Source organism: Mastigoproctus giganteus, chromosome 9 (assembly GCF_048544385.1).
Source record: "Mastigoproctus giganteus isolate SK-2022 chromosome 9, ASM4854438v1, whole genome shotgun sequence".
Classification (NCBI taxonomy): Eukaryota; Metazoa; Arthropoda; class Arachnida; order Uropygi; family Thelyphonidae; genus Mastigoproctus; species Mastigoproctus giganteus.
Genome location: NC_143583.1, coordinates 100,564,793 through 100,588,074, shown reverse-complemented (window position 1 = coordinate 100,588,074; position 23,282 = coordinate 100,564,793). Strand labels below are relative to the sequence as shown.

General features: G+C 38.2%; 1 protein-coding gene across 1 annotated transcript in view; it reads left to right on the top strand.

Annotated features, from left to right (window-relative positions):
• LOC150080593 (acetylcholine receptor subunit beta-like 1) overlaps nucleotides 1–23,282 on the top strand; it is a 186,028-nt gene that overhangs the window by 99,980 nt on the left and 62,766 nt on the right. The window contains exon 3 of the mRNA XM_090381681.1: nucleotides 11,401–11,445. Within this exon, the coding sequence (XP_090237807.1) occupies nucleotides 11,401–11,445 (45 nt within the window). The remainder of the gene's footprint in view (nucleotides 1–11,400; nucleotides 11,446–23,282) is intronic.

Below are 23,282 nucleotides of genomic sequence, written 5' to 3'. Positions count from 1 at the left end.
TGCCCTTCCATTAATATCCGGACACCTACCTTTACACACACAAAAAAAAAAAAAAAAAAAGTTTTATTGTGTCATTTAATATTTTGTGCTTAAACCTTTTGCTTTTCTGATGGCCTTCAATCTTCGCGGCATACTGTCAACCAGCCTTTTGTAAATATCAGGTGTAAATGTCGGTTCCTCCACTCGGCCATTAACCATTAACGCAGCCACCAGTTCGGCCTTGTTCTTTGGGCGATATCGACATGCATGTATCCGACGATCCAATACATCCCAAAGATGCTCGATAAGGTTCAGATCAGGACTCAACACCATATTTTCTAATCCAGAAAATATGGCGTCGTCTTGCTGATACAGGTACGAGCCTTCCCCGAAGTATTGCCATAATGTTGGAAGTGCATAATTGTCCACACGAATTGCACAGCATTCGTGATTTTGTCGATAACGACAAATGGGCCAAACATACCATGAAAGCAACCCCATAACCATGACACTGCCTCCAAACTTCATTGTTGGGAGGATACAATCAGGAAGGAACTAATCCCATTCGCCACACCCAGGATCGGCCATCACTGCGAACCTCAACTTGTCTGTCCATAGGACTGTTTTTCACTGCTCTACAGTTCAGGATTCGCGCTCCTTACACCATGTTAATCGGCACCTAGCATTTGTTGAGGTGATCAATTCTGTTGAACGTGTCCTCTTGCATGCCCACTTTTGCAATTGTCTGTTCGAAGCCCAGTGTGTTCTGTGATCTTGTTCATGAATAGGACCTGTTTCCCCATCCATGGAAGGGTGTCCGGATATTAATGGTAGGGCAATGTATGTTATTATTGATACAGAATTTTTATTCATATTAAAAGCTATTTGGATAGGGTATAAAGCTAAGATTACTTTAAGGATATTTGCTAATACCATCGACCGTTCCCTTACTCGCCCTTCAGCGAAGTATTTTGATTTCTAATCCAGAAACATGGAAATGAGCCTACAATAAAGGCATTTACAAACATTATATGGCTTGTATTAGTTCTGTATTAAAGCTTATATCGCTTTGGTAGCGAAATAAATAATAAATTTGAAAGAAACCAAAGGATCAGTTTTAACCTTCTCATTTACCCGATTCTCAGATTAAGACTGTTCATATTTGAGTGAGTCAGAAGTATAGTGAACCAAGTCTAATTTTTCTTAAAGTCGGGCTACAGGTGTACTAAGCCCGACTTTAAGAAAAATTAGACTTGGACTTCAAGCCAATAATTATTCAGTGAAAATGTGGAACAAGTCCTTAATTCTTTATCTGGCCGATAGAGCGCAGTGGTTCCTTATAACGCCGAAGAACATCTGATAGTGTTAAATTTTACAGAGCCAAGTCCACCTTGCATGAGATTCAGCAGGAAAGTGATCCAAGTCTCCCTTGTTTATAACTATGCAGTTACCTCTCCACAACGTTCGAATCGTATAATATTGACATGATTTATTTAAATTTATCTAACAATGAATTTTTTTATTGGCTGATACGAAGTTGATTTTTTTTTTTCAATACTATTTTAAAGTGGCTTGGTTCACCATACCACCGACCCACTCATTTATTACAATTGTAGTCAAAGACTGTCCAAGCTATCAAAATATAAGCAAAATGCCTACCTTTCATATGACTGAAATGAAGATCAAATGCTTCATGTTTATCTATTATAGGTGCACTGTGCCATAAATATACCTGCATGTATTTTATATAATTTCGATTAGGCTAACAAAACTTCATATGTGATAGTAGGTGTAAACTTGAGAGATACTCCTATGAAATACTTGAGAGATACTCCTATGAAATACTTGAGAGATACTCCTATGAAAAAAATAAAGAAGAGAACCTATAAAGTTATAAATATACAGTTGGCTATTTATTAGAAGTCCTTGATATCCATTCCACAGATGATGGTAATCCTTTTCAGGTCTGTTCAGCCATGTAAGCTAAATAGATCGCTCAATTCTTGGACAGTGGACAGATGAGTGGTAAGCAAATGAAGTCATAAGACGTCACAGCACCCTGTCGTTATATTCTAGGCTGAACTCGGTATGAAGAAGTCTCCTACACCTACAGTCCCGACTCAAAGAACTCGTTATAGAGAATTCTTGTTGACTCCAACAGGAATCAAGCTATGTTGACTTACTTCAACCATATGAGCAGTCATAAGAGAAGTTTATACGGAGAGATTTTGAACTTTCCGAAGAGGCAATGAGTAGTAAGTGTTAAGCAAGGAGTAGTAAGAAATGTTCACTTTGATCACGCCTCTCATTTGGTAAACAAATGATTCACGCAGATGGTATAACGCCTGAGGGGGAACTGTCTACCTTTCCAGCAGTAAGTTGAATATTCTAAAATTACTTGCTGTCAGTCAACACTTTATTTCTGTAAACGTCCTTCATGTAAAATTCTAAACTATTTAGATCGAAAGAGCGTGGTGACCACGTAATTGGACGAAATTTTTATGTAGTTAATCCTTTGGTCATCTCTCACCACGAGGCGGTGTACCATCGTAATAGAATCACATCTCTAGTCTCAAGTTCTCAATAACTGAAATTATGACAGCAGTCGCGCGCTACAGTATTGATAATCTAGAAAAATTATGAAAAACGTCACAAATAGAATTTTCACAATTTTTTTTTTTATTATGCTAATTTCCAACACAGTTTTCCAATCTTCGCTCCCGATGTTTGGTTTGGCAAGACGATTCGGGAGCACGTTGGAAATCTTGCTTACTATGGCGAATACATAGAGAAGCGTTTATAAGTTATGTTATGGGATTCATAAACCTTGGAACTATACAATTGGAAATAGACAATTTAGTAACAAAAGCTGGATAAAAATCCCATATCTTTACTAGTAGAAAACATTAATCCCATCAATGGAGTTCTTTCGTGCGTATTTTAAGTTTAATACCACATTCATCTGTTATGAAATTACACAAAAGTAACTTAACAAACGATAAAACAACTGACTAAAATCTGTATTTAGCAACTAGATTTGCTCAAAATTCTCTCTATCAACGAGCAATGTTGCAGTATTAGAATCGAGTTATCAGTTCATTTCTGTAGGATGCCAATGTTACTGGCGTAATTGGTTGAAGAACACGAGTGACGTAGTTTCTATCCCCTAAATACATAAATAATCCTTTCTGGTAATCCTATATTTACCGCTACTCTTGGAAGTCAGGGACTGGCACATGCTGCCTAACGCAGTTCCAGATGCTGAAATCCATAAATCCAGGCTGCCATCATGGGTCCACACTAACAAATATCAAACATATGATTCCGTTTCTGATGGAGAATGGGAAGGAACAAAGGGAGTTGATGGTGTCATCCAGTCAGAGTGACCTCCTTATGCTGTATTCCGTGACAAATAAAGAATGTAACTTTGAAATCAGCTACAGCTGTGTTCAAGCGGCTTGGCAATTAGAACAAGAATTGGTCAAATGGATTTAGACAAACAAACAGAGAAATAAGGTGTCGCTTTTTTTGATTATGATTTCGCTTTATTGATGCTCGTGTGTCTTATGTCTAGAAGTTTGTGTTCACCGGCGAGATTTGCATGTTTTTTTTTTTAAACGGGTTGGGTTATTTTGGATTTTTTTCTCGGCAATTAAAGCCTTGAGGAGTTGGTTGGTTTGGTGTTTATTGGCACATCAGCAGCGTAGGCTATATGATGCGCCAACGCATTATGCAGTGTCTCTTAACTGCGCGGGGAGGACCACGTAACCCTCTGTCGAGACAGTAAATCGGCTTCCGAATGAATAAAAGTCTATAAAAAAATTTTGTATTTTGAGGATAAAGTTTTATGGACTTAAACTTTAAAGGTCTGAGTTAGAATCCCGTTTCGACGAAATTCAAACGCAGACTTTTTTTTTAATACGGTTTGCGAGAGTAATTGTAACCACTAGCCTTAAGAGCATTTTGTTTCCCGTTGTTCAAACAATATTAGAGCTGAAGAGTTGGTTTATGCATGGTTGCTGCACGTACATAATTTCTACTACATAGGTAGTATGAATTTTTCGTTTAATTATGTCTCATACTGTGAATACCTTCACAACGATTTGCCTAGTTATTGTACTACCTCTACATAACTGGGTTGTCACTATTGCAACAACAGGATATCTGCCCGCCCACCGATGCATAAACCGACCAACTCTTCATACTCTTAGGCATTTAGCCAAGAAATATTTTTAGAATATTAGAGCTATTGATTAAGACCTCTTCCACAGCCAAACTTGCTTCGTGCAGCTCCCTTTGCTGCACAAAACAAGTTCTTGCCACGAAGCAGCGAGCTCAATTGGTTGTTTTCATGTGAGCATAATTGGAATAAGTTTCGTTAGGCCTAATCAATTAGCACCTGAAAAGCGAAATTGAAAAGTTTTAGAAAAATTCTCTCTCATTTGTCAACTGATTTTTGGATTAAAAAATAACCCAATCATTAATGAAACGTACCTTTAAAAAAAAAAAAAAAAAAAAACTTTCAGTGCACGTGAAATCCCAATTAAAATTTAAATCTAATCCAGCAGGGGAAAAAAAAACACATATTTCAACCACCTAATTCCATATACGAAAATGTTTTTTAGCTGTAAACTAAGTTTTATAAAAATAAAACCTAATTCTCTGATCCTGTGATTCTATTGAATTGTTCCTAAAGTCCTGCTGTAACGAATTATCAGCACAAAATATATTAGAGATCGTGAAATTTTAAGCACCAAACAATTATATCCATCGTACAAATAATTTACGATAAATGATTAGTTCTAACGTCTTGGGAGTACGAATGAAGTCTTGAAGGAATCATATATACGAAATGGCTTAAAGACGTTTGTTCTTAACTTTAACAGAAAAATAAATAATTCTCTCATGCCCTTTCTTTCCAAAGTTTCACGCAATATCGGTTGCACAGACCAAAGAATGCAGGTTCTTCATAACTCCATCTGTACTTTGCACGTATATCTGTGTTATCCATTCGCTTATGAACTTCTTTGTGCAGCACTTTCATTAAATGTCGTTGTCAATATTTTTTTTCAGCATTTTCTCTCTCCCTGCCTCTTTTACCTCCCACTCTAATACTATCAGACCTCCCCCTCTGTTATTCTCGGAGGTTGAAATCATTGAGAGATCTGAGTGATGCAGAGTTATGTTTTATTTGTATATCCAGATGAAAGACGTGGAAGAGACAAATGAATTGAACTGCCATATGAGCAACCGATATTCTAAATAATTAGGAAGTAGAATGAGAGCCGTAAAATGCCAGATAAAGAAATTTGGATCGCATATTTAGTATGAAGAGTGAAAACATCACACTAGTTACCTATTGTCAGTTTTAGTCACTCAAAGAAATACGTTATTAAGGAAGAGTGACCCGCCCTGGTCAGCATATGGCCAGAGGGGCTTACACATCAAAATTAGTATGGCAGAAAGGGCATTTAATTAGTCATTCAAAGAGTAAAATACAAAAATTTTACAATCTTCCAATTACATAAACATGTGCCAGCGATGGATAGATATAAAATTCAAAATTCATAGAGTAGCGAAGAACTCGTAAATATATAATGTCGTTGGGTCCTGATCACTTTATTGTTAGAGGATGTTGGCAACAGTCCTAGAATGACAGGCTTTATCAGTTACAAACAAGCACATATCTGTTTCACTATGGTTTAGGAGTTTGAGAACTGTGTTGCAGGAAAATCTATCGAGTGTTTTGGAGAGCATCTGGAAATAGTTTTTTGTTTATTTTTTTCCTTAGGAACTCTAATACCAGTTTTATCCCAGATAGATGGAAGCGGAGAAGTGAAGTATACATTTTGGGAAAATGTCTTCAGAGAATGGAGGAATACTAGTTTCGAAATTGAGATATAGTTAGTACATACTGTCCATAGTGTTTAGAGTCATACGGCATCGGTGGTTCCCCACAACTCTTCAATCAGTTCTCGTGTGTTGAATAGAATGTAGGGTTATATTGTTCATCTGGTCTCTTAGCCTAGGGGCCGTGGAGCACCACCGACCCCTTGTTACGGTACCGGGTGTGGAGAGCTAAGCAAGACAGTAGGGATTAGACTCTGCTGGGGAGAATCCTGGAGTCGCCTGAGTGAGCCACGTACAAAAAATAAATAAAAAAATAGAAGATTTCGCTGGAGGGGAGCGCGAGGTGACAGTTTCAATTTTGGATAATAGGGAAAGGAGAACAAGGTGGATGATACGAAGGCTTCCACCAGCAATTGGAAAAATTGAGACAGAAGGCTCACCCCTGCAGGAGCAACTACCCTTAAGACCAGTCAAAAATATTTAAAGTCTTAGGGCCCACCAGGCGAAAGTTTGGGTAAATAGGTGAAGGGAAGATGGACAGTGTCCTGGAAATGAAACGAACTTAGGGCCAGGGCGCCCTATGTGGGATCAAGGTCCTTGTCTTGGCTAGTTGAGTCAAAAAAGTCTGACAATCCGACACCTGTCAGACCGGCTAAATTTTGAATAATAGGGAAAGGAGAAAAGCCGGCTAAAACCAGTATCAGCATTCCAAGCCATGCCGCCTAAGAAAAGGAATCATCATGGCATCAGCAGGGAGGCAGTATGGGCTTTCAAAATTGATTACCCAACTGCAGTCATGAACAAGGGGAGGCGCCTGTCATTCAAGGGAATGCATTCCAATCAGTCATACTCCTATCATACCTACATGCGCAGAAGACAAGACATTTTAGGATTTCTATAACGCATATTAAAACATGCCCATTTAAGAATGTGGAATACCGAAGAAAGGAGAAAGATTTTTTGTGCAGCAGACCAAATTACTGAGCCATAAAGCATGATAGGATGCATACGAGTTTTAATCTACAATACTTCCTATGGTTAGTCAAATTGCGAATTAAATTTTGCTTTAGGCTCCAAGCATTATTTTTGACTTTTTGAAGGTGGGTTTTAAACCAGAGTTTAGAATCGATATATTCACGTACTTGAACCTTTTGAATTGCAGTTTCCAATGACAAGAGTAAATTGAAGTGGAATGGGTTCTCTGGTATTGCGAGATGAGCGGCTTCTTGAGGATTCAGAGTAAGGACGAAAGGAACAAGGAAGTTCTGATGATTTCTAAACATTGACTAATAAAACATTGTTTGGCCTAGCTTCTTCTACAGGCTGCGAAATGGACAGAATCTCTAAATAATTTGCGTAGGCAATTATGGAGAGCTTTTTAATATTTATAATAGAGTGGGGGCATTAAAAAAAAAAGGGAAAAGCAGAGCGGATAACGTACTACTCTAATTTTCTCTGTGAATTCCACAATAATGGGTGTTTATCTAGTGTCAATATTTTGGCAACAACTAAAAGTTGTTTTTGCGACGTTTTGTTACTCACTTGTACATACATATGATACAAGCCAATACTGTGATATACAGGGTTTTCAAAAGTGATGGTCAATAATTTAAAGGTGAACTGTACAGACTACAATATGCAAAACAAAGCCTAGTAAACCTGGGTCCTTAAGTGAATCGTTTTCGAGATATTGCAAATTTCTAGTTAGGATCCGCAACTGACTTGTTTGTTTAGGTTAGGTTATGCTCATTCTCTCCCTTTCAATGCTCTGAGACGTAGCAGCATACATACTAGTATTTGTCAAAGGATAGTCAACATGGAAAGAGGTTAAAGCAACGAAGAGTATGCGGACATGCAGTTCATATATGGTAAAGCCAACGGCAGTGCACTCGAGGCTGAACGTTTGTATCAAGAAGCATTTCCCCGCCGAAGGCAGCTCAACAGGCGCACTTTCATCGGGGTACATCAACGCCGAACATGGGCGCTTCACACATGGAGTACGAGCAGGTAGGCTCAGAAGCATAACACCTGATGTTGAGGAAAGGGTGTTAGAAAGAATAGAACAAGATCCAAGAATTTCGACAAAGAGGGTTTCTCTGCTATGACTCAGTACACGCTCTGCAAGAGCGTGTACTGAGTCATAGCAGTGTGTGGCGAATTTTACATTGTATATTACTGTACCCCTACCATATCCAGCGTGTACAAGGTCTCAGCAATATAGACTACCCTTCCAGAGTGAACTACGGCCAGTGGATGCAACGACAGTGTGTTCTGAACCCACCCACAATTTTTAAACAACATTTTGTTCACCGACGAAGCTGGATTTACTCGTGATGGTATTTTTAATTTTCATAACTGTCACGTTTGGTCCGACGAAAATCCTAAAGCAATTCACGAGTCACGACATTAGTAACGTTTCTTGTTGAATGTCTGGGCAGGACTACTAGGAGACCGTCTAATTGGACCACACTTACTACCAAACAGGAGAGCTGTACCTTCAGTTCCGCTTCTTGATTAGACCGGGGTTCGATCCCGTCACCACCAAATACGGAGGATGCGGAAAGGTCAGGGAAATACCACCGCATATTCCCGGAGCAATATGGCCTTAGTTGCTAATGCTCCCAAAAACCAAATAACAAACAAACCTTCAGTTCCTGAGAACGTTCTTCCAGACCTCCTTGATGATGATAATGTTCCACTTCAGCAACGCCAGAACATGTGGTTTATGCGTGATGGTGCACCGGTACATTTCACTCGAGTTGTGACTCGGTATCTAACTAGAAGGTATGGTCAATGGTGGATAGGTAGAGGTGGGCCTGTAATGTAGCCTCCCAGATCACCAGACTTAAATCCTGTGGATTTTTGTATTTGGGGTCATGTAAAAAAGCTAGGTGTACACTTCTGACATTAACACAGTTGAGGAATTCCAGCGTCGGGTTGAAGGGGCCTTTCAGCAAATCAGAAATGACCCAAGAATGCCTGAGAGGATTCGCAACTCAATACAGAGAAGACTACAAAAGCAGCGTACGGATGCAAGGACAGCATTTTGAACACCTTTTGTAACATACTGTAACATCTGTAAAATTCTGTTGTGTTGAAACCAAAAATTAAAAAATGTATTTTCTTATGTTTAATAAAATCACCCTTAGCAAATGATTCACAGCTTTTTGCTAAACTAGTGCTCCCATCAGTGGCGGATCTTAACAGAAAATGTGCATTATCTCGAAAACGGTTCATTTGCAGCCAGATGTTCACTGGGACTTTTTTGCTTATTTTAGTTTGTACTTGTCACCTTTAAATTATTGACCATTATTTTTGAAATACCCTATATATGGCTACCCTACAACGGTATAAGGTATCCCCAAACTCTTTCTCCAATGTTTGTGGATATTATATAGATCCAAAGCAGTTGAAGCATAACATAGTTGATAGGGCCATGTTTTGCAGTGCCTTAGGAACCCTACTTTTGATGCCTAAAGGAATAAAGACAGGTTGTTGGCCCCTCCCTCATGTGGTAGTTGCAAGTCAATGTTAGAGGGATAGTTTCGTGGTAGTCGTAAGTGTATGCATTTTGCCATGGCTTAAATATGCGGAGAACCAGCAAATCTCCATGACAACTGTTGCAAAAGCAACAGTTGTGAATATATCAAAGTTTAAAGTCGTCGGATCGAAAAGCTGTGTGTATCCCGACATATCATCCGCTAATGAATTTCACCTTAGACGCACGCTCACATTACAAGCGTCATTTGTCTAATCAGCAAGAATTGGATAGCATAGTGAGGGACTCGAGTCTAACCAAATCTAATACAGAGCTACTGACAACTCTTTCAAAAGTGGATAATCTAATGGATCCAAGCTGCAAAGATTTCCACACAGAAAAAGAAATGTCACTTATGCATATTTTTACAGAACGTTTTTTGAAAAATCTTGTTCTGCTATTTTCTGTTTACATTTCGGTTGCGGTCCCTGGTGAACACAACACAGAAAACAATCCCTTTGTTCCAAGAAACAAAGCCAGGATGGTCAAACAATTTAAGGAATTGAATTCTCACTGTGCTTCCTTCAAGCTTATACAATGTGTTTCCAAAATTGTCCGAAAGAGTGAAATTTAGCAAATTTATTGGTCGCGTTAAGCATATACTAGCTTGGTAAGAATTGAAAGACAAGGACACTGATGGTAAGCGAAATGCATCGCAATCATTTCACCTTGCAGAAAATTTCCTCTTAATTTTCACCATTAAGAGTGAAAATTACAAACTATTTGTCAAATTGATTAAAAATTAAGGAAAAATTGGATACAGAATACCATTCAAGCTCCATTACTTGTAATTTCACTTGGAATTTTGAGACGAAATCTGGACAGGTTTCACCAGGACAGACAGTCAGTGGAGAAGCGGTACCAAGGAAAGTGAAATGAAGCTACGACGAGTGACTATTGAGTTTGTGGTTCGAGATGATCCCACTGATCACAATAGGCAAAGACATTCAAGGTACATTTTTGAAATTTTTTTTTTGATTAACTGGAAGAGGGTTTCTACTCTTTAACGCGTGATTTTTAGCGTTCTGTTTAATTGTAGAAAAATTAATATTCAGTTCTGTACTGCGCATTTGTACATTGTTCTGTACACTGTTAATAAATATAATATTATTTCATATTTACTTTTCTTTCAATTTTTGGCAAATCACTGATGCTGCGCAAAACCTAGAGTATTATTGGGAATCAGCATGCCTCAGATTCATAAAGGAATAAAGAAATGCAGGTAAACAGAACTATAAAATGTGTTAGTGTAGTGAATGGTCTGCTTTTCAAGACAAGGTTTTTGCTTGCTTCACAGTTTTATTATCTTCGTTATTTCGCGGAATCGATGTTGGCTGGTTGCTGCGATAAAGTGTGCAAGATGAAACACTGTTTAGAAAAAAAACAGAACCTATTCAACAGGATTATTTCCCAATGAATGTTTCAAAATTTAATCAAAAGCATTTCTATTTAATTTCCAGAGTTTTTTTTTATAAAACGAAAAGTTTCAACCATGTTATTCTGCTAAGATTACCAACTAGAAGCCTTTTGAGCCCCTAAAAATCTTTATGAATATTAATTTGCAAAGAGCATAAACTGTGTACTGTTTAATCACTCATGGCTTGTCAAGGTAATATCGAGACAGCTTGCTAGTATATCCTATGATAAGTAACGCAAAATTTGATGCAGAAAAATGTTTTCTTTCTTGCTATTTTCTTCTAAACTCTTCATATTTGGCATTCTGGAACGTTAGATGTTCCCTACTTTAGCGGAAGACCGTTCTTAAGATAAGGTCGTACCTCGACCCTAGTTCTGAACCATGGATTTAGGAACAAGGACAAAAGTTTAAAGGATCAAAATTTTCAAGAGATTTTGTTGAAAGCATGGCCACGAATTTCCACTGAGATTTCTTAAATAATACAAAATCTTCCTTAAAGTAAGCAATTTTATTTTGCACCTGTTCTCGATACTCATATGTTCTCGATACTCATATCATTTATTTTTTGAATTACCAAGTTGTATCCAATCCAAATGTATTTTTGTTTCCATTGCAGAATGAAAAGAACCAGATCATGACCTCCAACGTCTGGTTACAATTAGTAAGTACGCCTTTATTTGATTATAAAATATATTACTCAAATACATTTCAAAGTTCTAATGTACTCGCATATAAAATATTTACTTACACTAATAACACAGGTTACATCTTTGAACAAGGTCTGAAAATATTCATTCAAGATGAAATCGCATAACTAGGAATTAATTCTCCCATAGAAAATAATTTAACAAGGCTTGGTTAAGTTCCTTTATGTAATGCATTAACGCTATTTTAAACCGATTAGTAGCCAAGTTGTCAACATAGAGAAAAGAGATATAGTTGCAAATATACAGCTGTTGTTTCAACAGAGTTGAAGATTTAGCATATAAAGTAAGCCCACCGTGACAATAAGAGGGGATTTAAAAAGTTCGCTCGTATGAAAGGATAGTGGAACCGTCTTAAAAATTTTCTACTTAATGTTTCCACTTCAAATACTAACCCACTAAGGTGACACGAGTAATTACAGACCAGTTAGTTTAACTTCTGTTCCGGGGAAAATAATGGAGTGACTAGTTGAAGATGCATTGCAGGATCATCTAGATAAGATTCCAGTAATAATTCAGACAGCATGGGAAAGTCTATCTTACAAATTCGATTGGTTATTATGATTGGTTACAATCTGGATGCAAAAAATAATTTTGATATCATATATTTGGATTTTAGGAAAGCTTTTGACAGTTGCGCATGGAAGATTACTGTACAAATTGGAGAAGAATGTTATTCAGGGTAAGTTGCTACAATGGATAAAATGATGGTTGAGTGGAAGAAGGCAGAGGGTAGTAATCAATGGGCGCTGCTCTTTGTGGACTAACGTTATTAATGGAGTCCCCCAGGGTTCGGTGTTAAGTCCACTGTTGTTTTGTATATTTATCAAGGACATTGATGAAGGTATATCAGGTTTAATATCGACGTTTGCAGATGATACAAAAGTTGGCAGGGTTGTTAATAACAGTAATGGCAGTGTGCTACTGCAACATGATCTAGAAAATTTCGGCAGATGTGCTGAGAAGCGGCAACTGGAGTTTGACAAATGCAAAGTACTGCATATGGGTAGAACTCACTCCAGAGAAACGTACCAACTGTTTGGTACTACACTTAGTGTGGTAGAAAATGAAAAAGACCTGGTAGTAATTGTGCAGTCAGATATGAAGTTTTCTGAGCAATGCGGACAGACTGCCACAGCAGGTCATGGGGTATTGTCAATGGATACACAGGAATTTTGCTAGTAGGAAAAAGGTGATTGTCCCTTTGTATCAAGAAATGGTCAGGCCACGTCTTGAGTACTGCGAACTGGTCTGGAGGCCTCATTTTAGGAAGGATGTAAAGTTGAATGAGCGTGTACAGTGAAGGGCAACAAGATTGGTGAGGAAAACGAAGGGGGTGCTCTTACCAAGAAAGGCTTAAATTCTACAAATTACAGCGGCTGGAGACTAGGCACCTGCGAGCTGATCTGATTGATTTATATAAGGCCTTGAATGGGTTGAGCACGCTGAATTCTGATGGGATTCTTCCGCTTGCTCAAATTACGAACCTGACGGGATATAAATTCAAATCGAGGAAAGACAGTTGTATAATAGATATGCGGAAATTTGCCTTTAGCCAGACGGTGGTTAATTGCTGGAACAAACTTCCATCTGTCGTTGTATAAATTGATAGCTTAAATAAATTCAGGTTGGAACTGGACAAACGTTTAGAGGGATTGGATGTGTGAAATTGTGGGTTTTTTTTTTTTTTTTTTTTTTGGATAACGCTTGCTTTCTTGTATCGCATGCCTCCGTTACTACTACTACCACCACCAAGTTCCGTGCGATTTCAATGTCTATTTTAATTACAGATCCTGAACTCAACAAAGTTGTGTAAATGAGGAAAGATGGACGGAATCAGGCACCATGTAGACAGTCAAATACGCACAATACTTCAGAAAAAGGGACTAACGCAAAAGACAATTCATGAGAGGATGGCCCTTCCTATACCACGGTTAAGTAGTGGGCAGAAGAATTTAAATGAGGGAGGGAGAGCCTGGAAGATGATCCACGTTGTAGAAGATCTAGAAGACTGCAACGTCCATCATTCCAAAAGTTGTTGACAGTGTGCGTGATCTGGTGGAGAATGATCAACTAGTGAAAGTTCGGTACATTGTCAGCGTCTTGAGCATCTTGTCTAACGTGCATACCACATAATAAGAGAGGTTCTTGCTATAAAAAGGTGTCAGCACGATGGGTCCCAAAGTTATCAAAATCAGATCAAAACCACCTAAGAGTTGTCAAGTGAACATTTGCACCGTTTTCAAACAGATCTAGCTAATTACTTTTCAACGTGTTTTTTTTTTTTTTTTTTTTGTTAGTTGTTGGTACATCGGCTTTTGTGGCCATAATGCACCTCCCAAAGTTTTTGCATTTTACTCTGATCCAAGCCCAAGGCGGGATTCGAACCCGCGACCTTTGGGTTGCCCGGTAGGCACTTTACCCACCTGGCTAGCCCGGTCGGTCGGCTTCAAGGGTTGTGACCATTGAATGAGACGTGGGTCCGTCACTATCAACCAGAGAAAAAGGAGTAGTTCAAACCATGGAAACACAGCTCTTCTCCCTCTCCAAAGGTAAAAAAAAAAAAAAAAAAAAAAGTAAACTGCAGCCATTATCAATCCACTGCAGGATGGAAGCCTCCTCAACGATTCACGTTGAGGGAAATTAACCATAATCTGCCACGCTAATCCAGTGTGGGTTGACAGATCGACTGTATTTAGCGGTCAGGGGCTGACCGTGTGCTACTGCACTTCCGCTCCTGACCATTCGGCTACCGAGGCCGTCAGAATTCACCTGGCTCCAAAGATAGCCAGGTAAATTCCTTCTGGCTTTCTTTCAGGAGGGAGAAGGAATCGATGGTTGAGTCCTTCTGTTGGAAAGATGGAATGAGGAAGAAGAGTTGCTAGTGGATTACCTTCAAGAAAGGCCACAGTCACATTTTACACAGACCTTGTGAGGCGTTTGCGTGAAAACACCAAAGGAGTCTTTTTTTTCCACAAGGAAAACGCACCTGCTCACAAGTCAGTCATTGCCATGACTGCACTGCATAAGTGCGGCGTTCAAATCTTGGACCATTCTCCATCTTCACCAGGTCTAGCACCATCGGACTTTCACCTATTTCCTAATAGGTAATCGCGCTTAGGGTTAAGGTCTTGGTGGGTCGTCCAGAAGTGTTCCGCGATTGCGGATTGATCAGTCTCTACCAAGGTGAATTGACCTGTCGTGCTCTGAAAGGCGGTCTTGAAGGCGTCTCGAGCTCTCTCCTATGTAGCAGCTACCAAGTGATTGACCAATCGACACTTTCGCTACCGCCTCTGGTTAGAGTCGCTTAACATTTCGTGCAATTCAAGAACTATGAATCGCTGCAAGGGCACGAGGCTATACCCTATCTTCGAGGCAACTATCTTGAAACAGGATAAACGCTGGCAGCACATCCACACATGTCCATGCCACAAAAATGGGTAGCAATCTAGTACTTGAATGTTTAATCACGTGTCGATGCACGCATCACTGCGCGCAAAACTCTTTTAAATTTTTTCTCTAAAGTCTTTATCACGTTAGAATTTGCTGACGAAGGTGCCCATTTAAGCCTGAAAGCTTCATGTCATTTATTATTAATAACTTTTCTGGATTATACAGAATTCATCTATCCTTAAACTATGGAATCCAGAACGACAGGTCCATTTATTTTCATAGCTCTTTTTTTCTTGCATTTTCGATTCATTCTCGAATGAAAGAAAAATATAGATGATCAGACACTTACTTTTTCTGAGCCTAGGCCTTAAAACCGGATTTGACATAGACCTACAAACTAAATGGGTAGACTACGTATTGGTGAATATAACAATTTTTTCCCAGCTCAATGAGTGCTTTATGAAACTTTAATTTTTATAGGACAATTTATTTATACAATAAAATTACTTTCTTTTATTTATCCTACACTCGAGCAGACCTTTGGCTCACAGAGACCGACATAACACGATTCGTGTTGCAAATATGACATCATTCGAACACTGCCTTCAATGCATCATTTTGTATGCATAGGGATTTAAAGCAAACGTAAGTTTGCACAAAAGGCATCATTATATAAGTAGCCTAAAGCCTACTTGTATTTTCTTTATTCCAGTTAAATTTTCCACTTCAGATGGATCTGTAGGTTTCTATACAACTCCTAATTATTTCTTGTGGCACAAATTCTTGCTCCCAGTTTTTCCTGGCTCCTCATTTTCATTTGAAGTCTCTTGTGTCTGTCCATAACATGAAAGTGAATAACACAAACCCCATAAAAAGGGATTGTAAAGAACCGTTGTTTTCATTCATCCTAAAACTCTAAATTCTTCTTTCATTCATCTTAAAACTAAATTCTTAGGGTGAATATTGACATTAGTAGAGGCATACGATGCAAGAAAGCAAGCTTATTAAGCATCAACCAAAACAAACTTCCCATTTCACCCAACCATTCGCTCCAAACGTTTGTCCACTTCTTCCCTGAATTTATTTAAGCTATCAACATCCACAACGACAGATGGAAGTTTGTTCCAACAATCAACTACCGGCTGGCTAAAGGCAGACTTTCGTACATCTATTCCACAACCGTCTTTCCTCAATTTCAGTTTATAACCCCTGAAGGTTTGTAATCTGAGCAAGAGGAAGAATCCCATCAGCACTGAGCCTGCTCAATCCATACAATTCAATCAGATCACCTTGCACGTGCCTACTCTCCGGACCTGCAATTTGCAGAACTTAAGCCTCTCTTCGTAAAAGCACCAGTCTTGTTGCCCTTTTCTGTACTCGCTCAAGCAACTCTACATCCTTCCTAAAATTAGGCCTCCAGACCTGTGCACAGTACTCCAGGTGTGACCTGCCCATTGCCTTGTATAACGGGATAATCACCTCCCTATTCCTGCTAGCAAAATTCCTATATATCATTGACAAGCTTTTGTATAAGAATTGTATATCCCTTGTATAAGAATGGTCAGGCCATTCTTATACAAGGAGATAATCAACTTATATCCATTCATCCTAAAACAAATTCCTAAAACTCTTTTTAAAGACAGTAAACTCGGAGCAATGTGGCCCTAGTTGCGATGCTCCTAAAAAAACCTAAGAGCAAGAACTCCTTGTAAACTGCCTATGGTTTGTGGCCGATTGTGTTTGCTGAATCAAAAATTAAAGTTCGCGAAAAAAAAAAAAAAAAAAAAAAAAAACATGCCTGAGAACGAATAACTCACCCATTTTGCCAAAAAAAAATAAAAATCCTATAAACATTCCTCGCGTCACCGATGGATTCGAACCCGTGCCTTTTCCACATAGTGTGCGGAGGATGGTGCTTATATGCACTTTGCTGCCACGGAGGGTAATGAGATATTACATGAAGATTTAATTCTTACTTTTTGTTTCTATTCTGCCTGGAATAACCCTCACAGTTCGCCGCCAAGGGCAAAGATTCTTCAGTTCACCTTTTATAACCAGAATAGAGTATAACCATAATACTTTAAGTGCAGTAAGAATATAAAAGTTGTAAGTGACCGATGAGCTCCACATTCTTGCGCTCTTCTTCCTTGTTTTAAGAATGGTTTGTACGAAACCAAAAAAACGTCCTGCTTTTTTTGAAAGGTGTCCGTTGTAAACAAGACGAATGTCGTCCGTAAACAGCCAAGGTTTCCCTCGCTTCTTTTTTATTTGTACTTGGCAGACATTCACCTCTCTTTTGTTTCCCAAATGGGTCACAATATTCCTCTTTTTTTCTCTTATGTCGCTGCTTATAAACTATGGAGACAGTTTTTTCCCTGTACGTGCATTTAATAGTCTGCCATTATGATTAAAATGTCTCGCTCAGCCTTAATGTAAACATCCCTAATTTGATCTTTTCTTCATCAGTATATCCTGAAATACAATGAGAACTCGCTGGATGGTGTGATAATAGTGTATTTGTTTAGTAAATTTTATATTATTTTCAGTTATTTGCTTGTTTAGTATATAGTTGGCTATTACATTTCCTTCTATAGATATTATTAAAAAAAAAACGACCGTTCTCTTCAAATATCCCATTTTATCAAGCTTTCTTCCACAATATATCGAGTGGAATAAAAACACTACTTATTCTCATTATACTTAATATGAACTCTCTCTCCAAAAAGCTTATTCTGTCTCTAAATTGTATTTTTTAAGATTGATTTGTCTATTTGCTGGACGAAAAATGTAGGCAAAATTTCGAGAATGATTTCTTGAAATTTGGAATGTTAGACCAGCCAACTCAATGCGCGACAATACCTCAATATCTTCCTCACAACAGTGGCACATCTACAGACTCAATGGGACTGCGTATCCAGTTCTACACTATAAATTTCGTTTCTGAGAAAAATCTGATAATTTTAGAAGACGTCGATGGAAAATAATTTTAGGGAATCTTGATGACAATCATTTACAATTGATAGATCGAAAGTTGCCATAAGGCGCTCTCTGCCCTATCGATCATGTAGTTCACCATTAGCTGCATCTTACATTTAACGTTTTGACCCTACAGCTTACCATCTTGAGAATACTCTTACTTCAGTGTCCTTTTCTCCCATTGCTCAACTCTCAATCTCATCATAAGCGCATTCATATTCATTTCCAGAATTTCGTTTGTGGTAATATATTTGGTTCTAAAATTTAATTACTTCAACGGGTAATTCTGATAATTTTATATACTTTCATCAAGATCGCACGCACCTTTCAAAAATATAGCGTTTCCAGCTTCAGTTTGAAAGGTTTACTGGGATTCATAGTTCATTCGCATTTATTCTCCCTTAATTTATGAATATCTTGAGAATACCATCAGGCTTAAGACCTATAATGGTTTAATCTTGGGATAGCATGCTATATTTAATTGTCAATTTTTATTAATATTTTATGTAAATGCGGCCGGCACAAATAGCTAAAGAAAAATAATCAAAAACAAAAGGCTATTAAGGAAAATAACTCGCTGTCGCAAACATTTCGTGCCTGATTAGAAGTAGCTATGTTCTCATAATGGAAAGCCGAATACTGTACTGAATAAGCTCGTTGGAAAGAGGAGAAATTCTAAGAATTATTCCGTTTCAATTATTTCAAAGAGCCATCATCATTATACGTTCTTTGACAGTTAGCGAAGATTCATTGCAATAATACATTGTTCTGTCCTACCTTTGAAAGTACACAGAATACATTCTTTTATTAAAATAGTTCAATGAGTTGAAGATAATATAGTCGTAAATTTTGCTTAATTCGGTCATCAAAATCCTATTAAAGAAACAAGTCTACAAATCAAAAAGGTACATAGTAGAATGCTCTCCAAATTGCCCCATAGTTTTAAAGTTAATGTTTTCTTCATTAAGGCTGCAATTAATTTTTCCCTGGATATGATCCATCTGCTGAAGAGGAGTTCAATATTCCGAGCTTTCTGTTTTGACTCTAATGAATATGTTGCATGCTAATCTAATATTTCGCATAATTCTTTTGTATTCTACAAAATGCGTAGCAGTTTATGAGAGAATTATATCTTGAGACAGTCTTCGAATGATTCCATGCTGCTCATTCTTACTGAATACCAATCATGAGTGTAGCGACTTGGGAAACCGATGAATAAATAGGTCTAATATCTAATTTTTTGTTTAAAAACGTTAATGTACGTAGGGGAAAAAGTATCGTACAATTAAGGTGAAAGGGGCATCCTGATGACGTTACTGTTCATCGCAGCCGGTCACACCAACTTTCAAACTTTTCTTCTTTGGAACTAGCTGACAGGGTTTTTCATTCCGAGATGAGCTAACCAACGAAGTATTTTTATGACGGAACTGTGCGTATATTTAAAAAAAGAGATAATGGCCTACATCGAGCGTGACATTTTAAAACTGATACCACCCTGATTATCTTGCTTTACATCTCTCCGTCACCTACATTCAGTTCAAGGTAATATTCTCAACGACGTTAAGGTGTCACGTAGTTAGTTTTACTTGCTTTCTTTAGAGGGGTGGAGTAGATATTTAAACTGTCTGGGATGAAGGTTATTGATGTCAGTAATTCACGACATTTCTTTTTTTTTTTTTCGAAGGTGCGAGTAATAAGCACACAAAGCAGATGTTTTAGGACACGAAGGTTTTAAAAATATCAAAGGTTAGATTACATAAAGCTCATATTTTGTAATTTGGTAAAGAGTAGAGTCAAAATATCAAGTTTTAGGATGTTATTCATAAGCAGAAATTCACTTCGGGAACAGGTTATTTTTTACGATTTTTGAGTTATCCCTGCCATTCGGGAGTTAATGTTAGTCGTTAAAATGTTTATAACTATCTAGTTAATTTATTACCTTAACTCAGATGATTAGTAAGGGGAAAGAGCTCTGGCAAAGTCATTTTTAAACGCCTATTAGCGTAGCCATTTATGAGCAGCTGAGAATTTTGCAAAACTGACTAACAATATTTACACCCAATGGTATACTCCAAACTACGTCCAAGTGTAATATATTCGATTCCAACTGATGGTGCCATAATCCGGTCAGCAGCAACTTGAACACAGAAAAAAAAACGCATCACCGTACTAGAATACTGATTGTACGAGTGGAGAGATGCAATGGATGGATAACAATCTAAAATATCCGATGAAGAATAACGCCACTTGAAAATCTCCAAATCAACTTTCTACAACAGTTACTGAAGTTGGCATAAACTTTTTAATGAAGATTATACTCGTGGCTGAGACCGTTTCAGATATCTTCAACTTCATCGAAGTAAAGAAGATAGCCAAAGTTGTCACCATGATCCAATTAAAGCTTACCTGAAAGAATGCACAACGAACAAGACAGACATCAAAAAAGGAAATTAAAGACAGAGGAGTTAGTACGGTAATATCGTCCAGATTTTCGCACATTTTAATTTATTTTGAAGACAAGGAGCAGTGATTAATGATCTTCCTTGCAGACTCGCTCTATTCCCTATTACAGACGTGCAGTTTCTCCTGCACCCCTTTTCTAGGGGTATTCTGAATTAGCATCAGTAATTCCACCTCTTTCTTCCAAACTAATTCGAATACCTGCATTAACTACTCAGCATCTATTCGCAGTTCATCTGTAGACTCATTCTTATACATTTCCTGAAATTTTCAGTCTACAGTAATTCAACTCAAACAAGGATCTGGTTTCTCAAAATGCATCCCGCAACGTGGTACTATAGAATATTGCTGATACGATCATTCCATTCTAGGAAAATGCTCATACAGCTTCGCCCAGAGGTATGTGCCTATTAGGATGGTGGTTATCCTTCAGAGCAAAATGCAAACTGGAATAAATTACCTATTTTAAATATGCACACCTCATTAAAATAAAACTAGATCACTTGAATTGTATTAACTGACTCAGTTGAATTATAGATATCGATAGGTACCAAATAACCTTTCCTCTATGGAATCAACCTTTTAAAAAAAAAATCACCACATAACATTCACCCTCAATTTCTTTATGCCACTAGCTTAAAGCAACTAAGGCGTCAATGTATTCTATGACCGGTTTACCTGTTCCTACATAAACTCTTTGAACTGGTTTGAAAGAAAGCAGTAGATAAGTAATCAGCTCCGATAGTCTAAATTCAAGTCTAATTCAAAATTTTATAAGGGCGCTCTCCACCACTCTCAGTCCTGAGACCGGAGAAATTAGGGCTCGGTTTGTCCGTGCATAGCAGAATGCCAATGAAGTGGCACTAGGGGACATCAAAATGATTTCCAGGGAGCAGGGTAGATAATAATCGTCTGTTATTGCTTACTTGTTCGTATTTCTCTCTCTCTAATTAGTCTAATCAGACAGGAAAAGTTGGAAATGCAGTCGCGCACGTACTTGAAAATCTAGGGCACCCGTTCATCAGAGCATAACACTTTTGCAACAGCGAGCCAAACTGTTGCCATCTCTTATTAATATCAGAAACTTAACGAATGTTTTTGCTAATGCATTTAAATATGATTACATCATAATAAGGGTGAACTGGGTTTTCGAAACTGCCATCGCAGACTTTGCAACGGTTCTACACACTTCAGAATCAGCATGTCAGCAAGAATAATTAAATCCGCTGGAATCGGTAATTAAACGGGTAACTCTCTTGTGTAATCCTATCTTTAGCAGCAAGTAGTGGAAGGATACTTTTAACTTGGTCGCCGCATTATGACGTTATTTACTTGCAGAGCTCGCTTCTCCGATAATCTGACAACTTAATCAAGGTCAAACAGCGTCAATTAGGGGATTTAGTGCACTCTTGACTTCTCGTAGAAAACTACTTAGCAATGAACGAAATTAAAACATTCTTTGCCAAAGTCATTTAAATAATCAATCTATTGAAAACATGACATTATGACACAGTCGTGTAATTCTGTAATAATAAAGTCCACTGAATTTATACAATGCGCTGATGTTTACTTTAGTTAAATTGGTTTACGTGGAATCCATTCCAAGTGGAATTCATTTGGTTTTTTTTTTTTTTTTTTTTTGAAATATGCAATTCTAAAAGAGAAAGTTCAGTTCTAGAACGAGCACTCATTTTAAGATTTATTCATACAAATTATGCTGTTCTAAAAATTCCTTTAAAAATACTCTGATTATGTCTTATTGCAAGAAAAAAAAATAATGTTAAGGTTTTTCTGGACTGTGCCTATCGATGAATAGTCAAATAATGTGGTTTCCTTCACTAATAAGCTTTTTTTAGATTTGGGGAGAATTAGTTTTACGATTCTACCCTCTGCGTAAATCTCTGGATGTTTTGGAGTACTTTCGGAAGAACTCCTGTGATCTGCAACCACCATATTCTACAACAACTTTACTGCGGATACAGCAATAACTGGATTGTTGCAATCTCGGAATTCACCCGACTCTCATGAGATCACTTTTATTCCTTAGAGCTCCGAAAACATCTCAAAAGAAATTTTTGTAAACAAGATGTACATACACTGCCCTACCATTAACATCCAGACACCTGCCTTTAGACAAAAAAAAAGGGAGAACTTTTATTGTCATTTAATATTTTGTGCTGAAAAACCTTTTGCTTTTATGACGGCCTTCAATCTTCGCGGCATACTCTCAACCAGTTTTTTATAAATGTCAGGTGATATGTCCCTCCACTCGGCCTTTAACGCAGCTCAGCCACCAGTTCGGCCTTGTTCTTTGGGCGATCTCGACATGCACGTATCCGACAATCCAATGCATCTCAAAGATGCTCGATAGGGTTCAGATCAGACTCTGGGCTGGCCAATTCAACCCTTTCACACCCATGTCCTCAAACCACTCTGTTACGACCCGAGCAGTATAGCATGGCGCGTGGTCTTGCTGATACAGGTATGGACCTTTCCCGAAGTATTGCGATAACGTTGGAAGTGCATAACTGTCCACGCTGTTCTGCTACTGCGCAGCATTCATGGTTGTCGATAATGACTGTGGGCCCAAACCAAAACATGAAAAGGAACCCCATACCATGACACTGTCTTCACCAAACTTCATTGTTGGGAGGATACAATCAGGAAGTAACTGTTCCCCTGGCATTCTCAACTCAGGAACGGCCATCAGACTGGTAGAGTGTGAATCTCGACTTGTCTGTCCATAGGACTGTTTTCCACTGCTCTACAGTCCAGGATTCGCGCTCCTTAACACCAGGTTAATCGGCATCTAGCATTTGGTGAGGTGATCAATTCTGTTGAACGTGTCATCGTGCATGTCCAAACCCAATGTGCATATTTATAGCAGGTTCTGTGACGTGTTGCATGCATAGGGCCTGTTTCCCCATCCATGAAGGGATGTCCGGATATTAATAGTAGGGCAGTG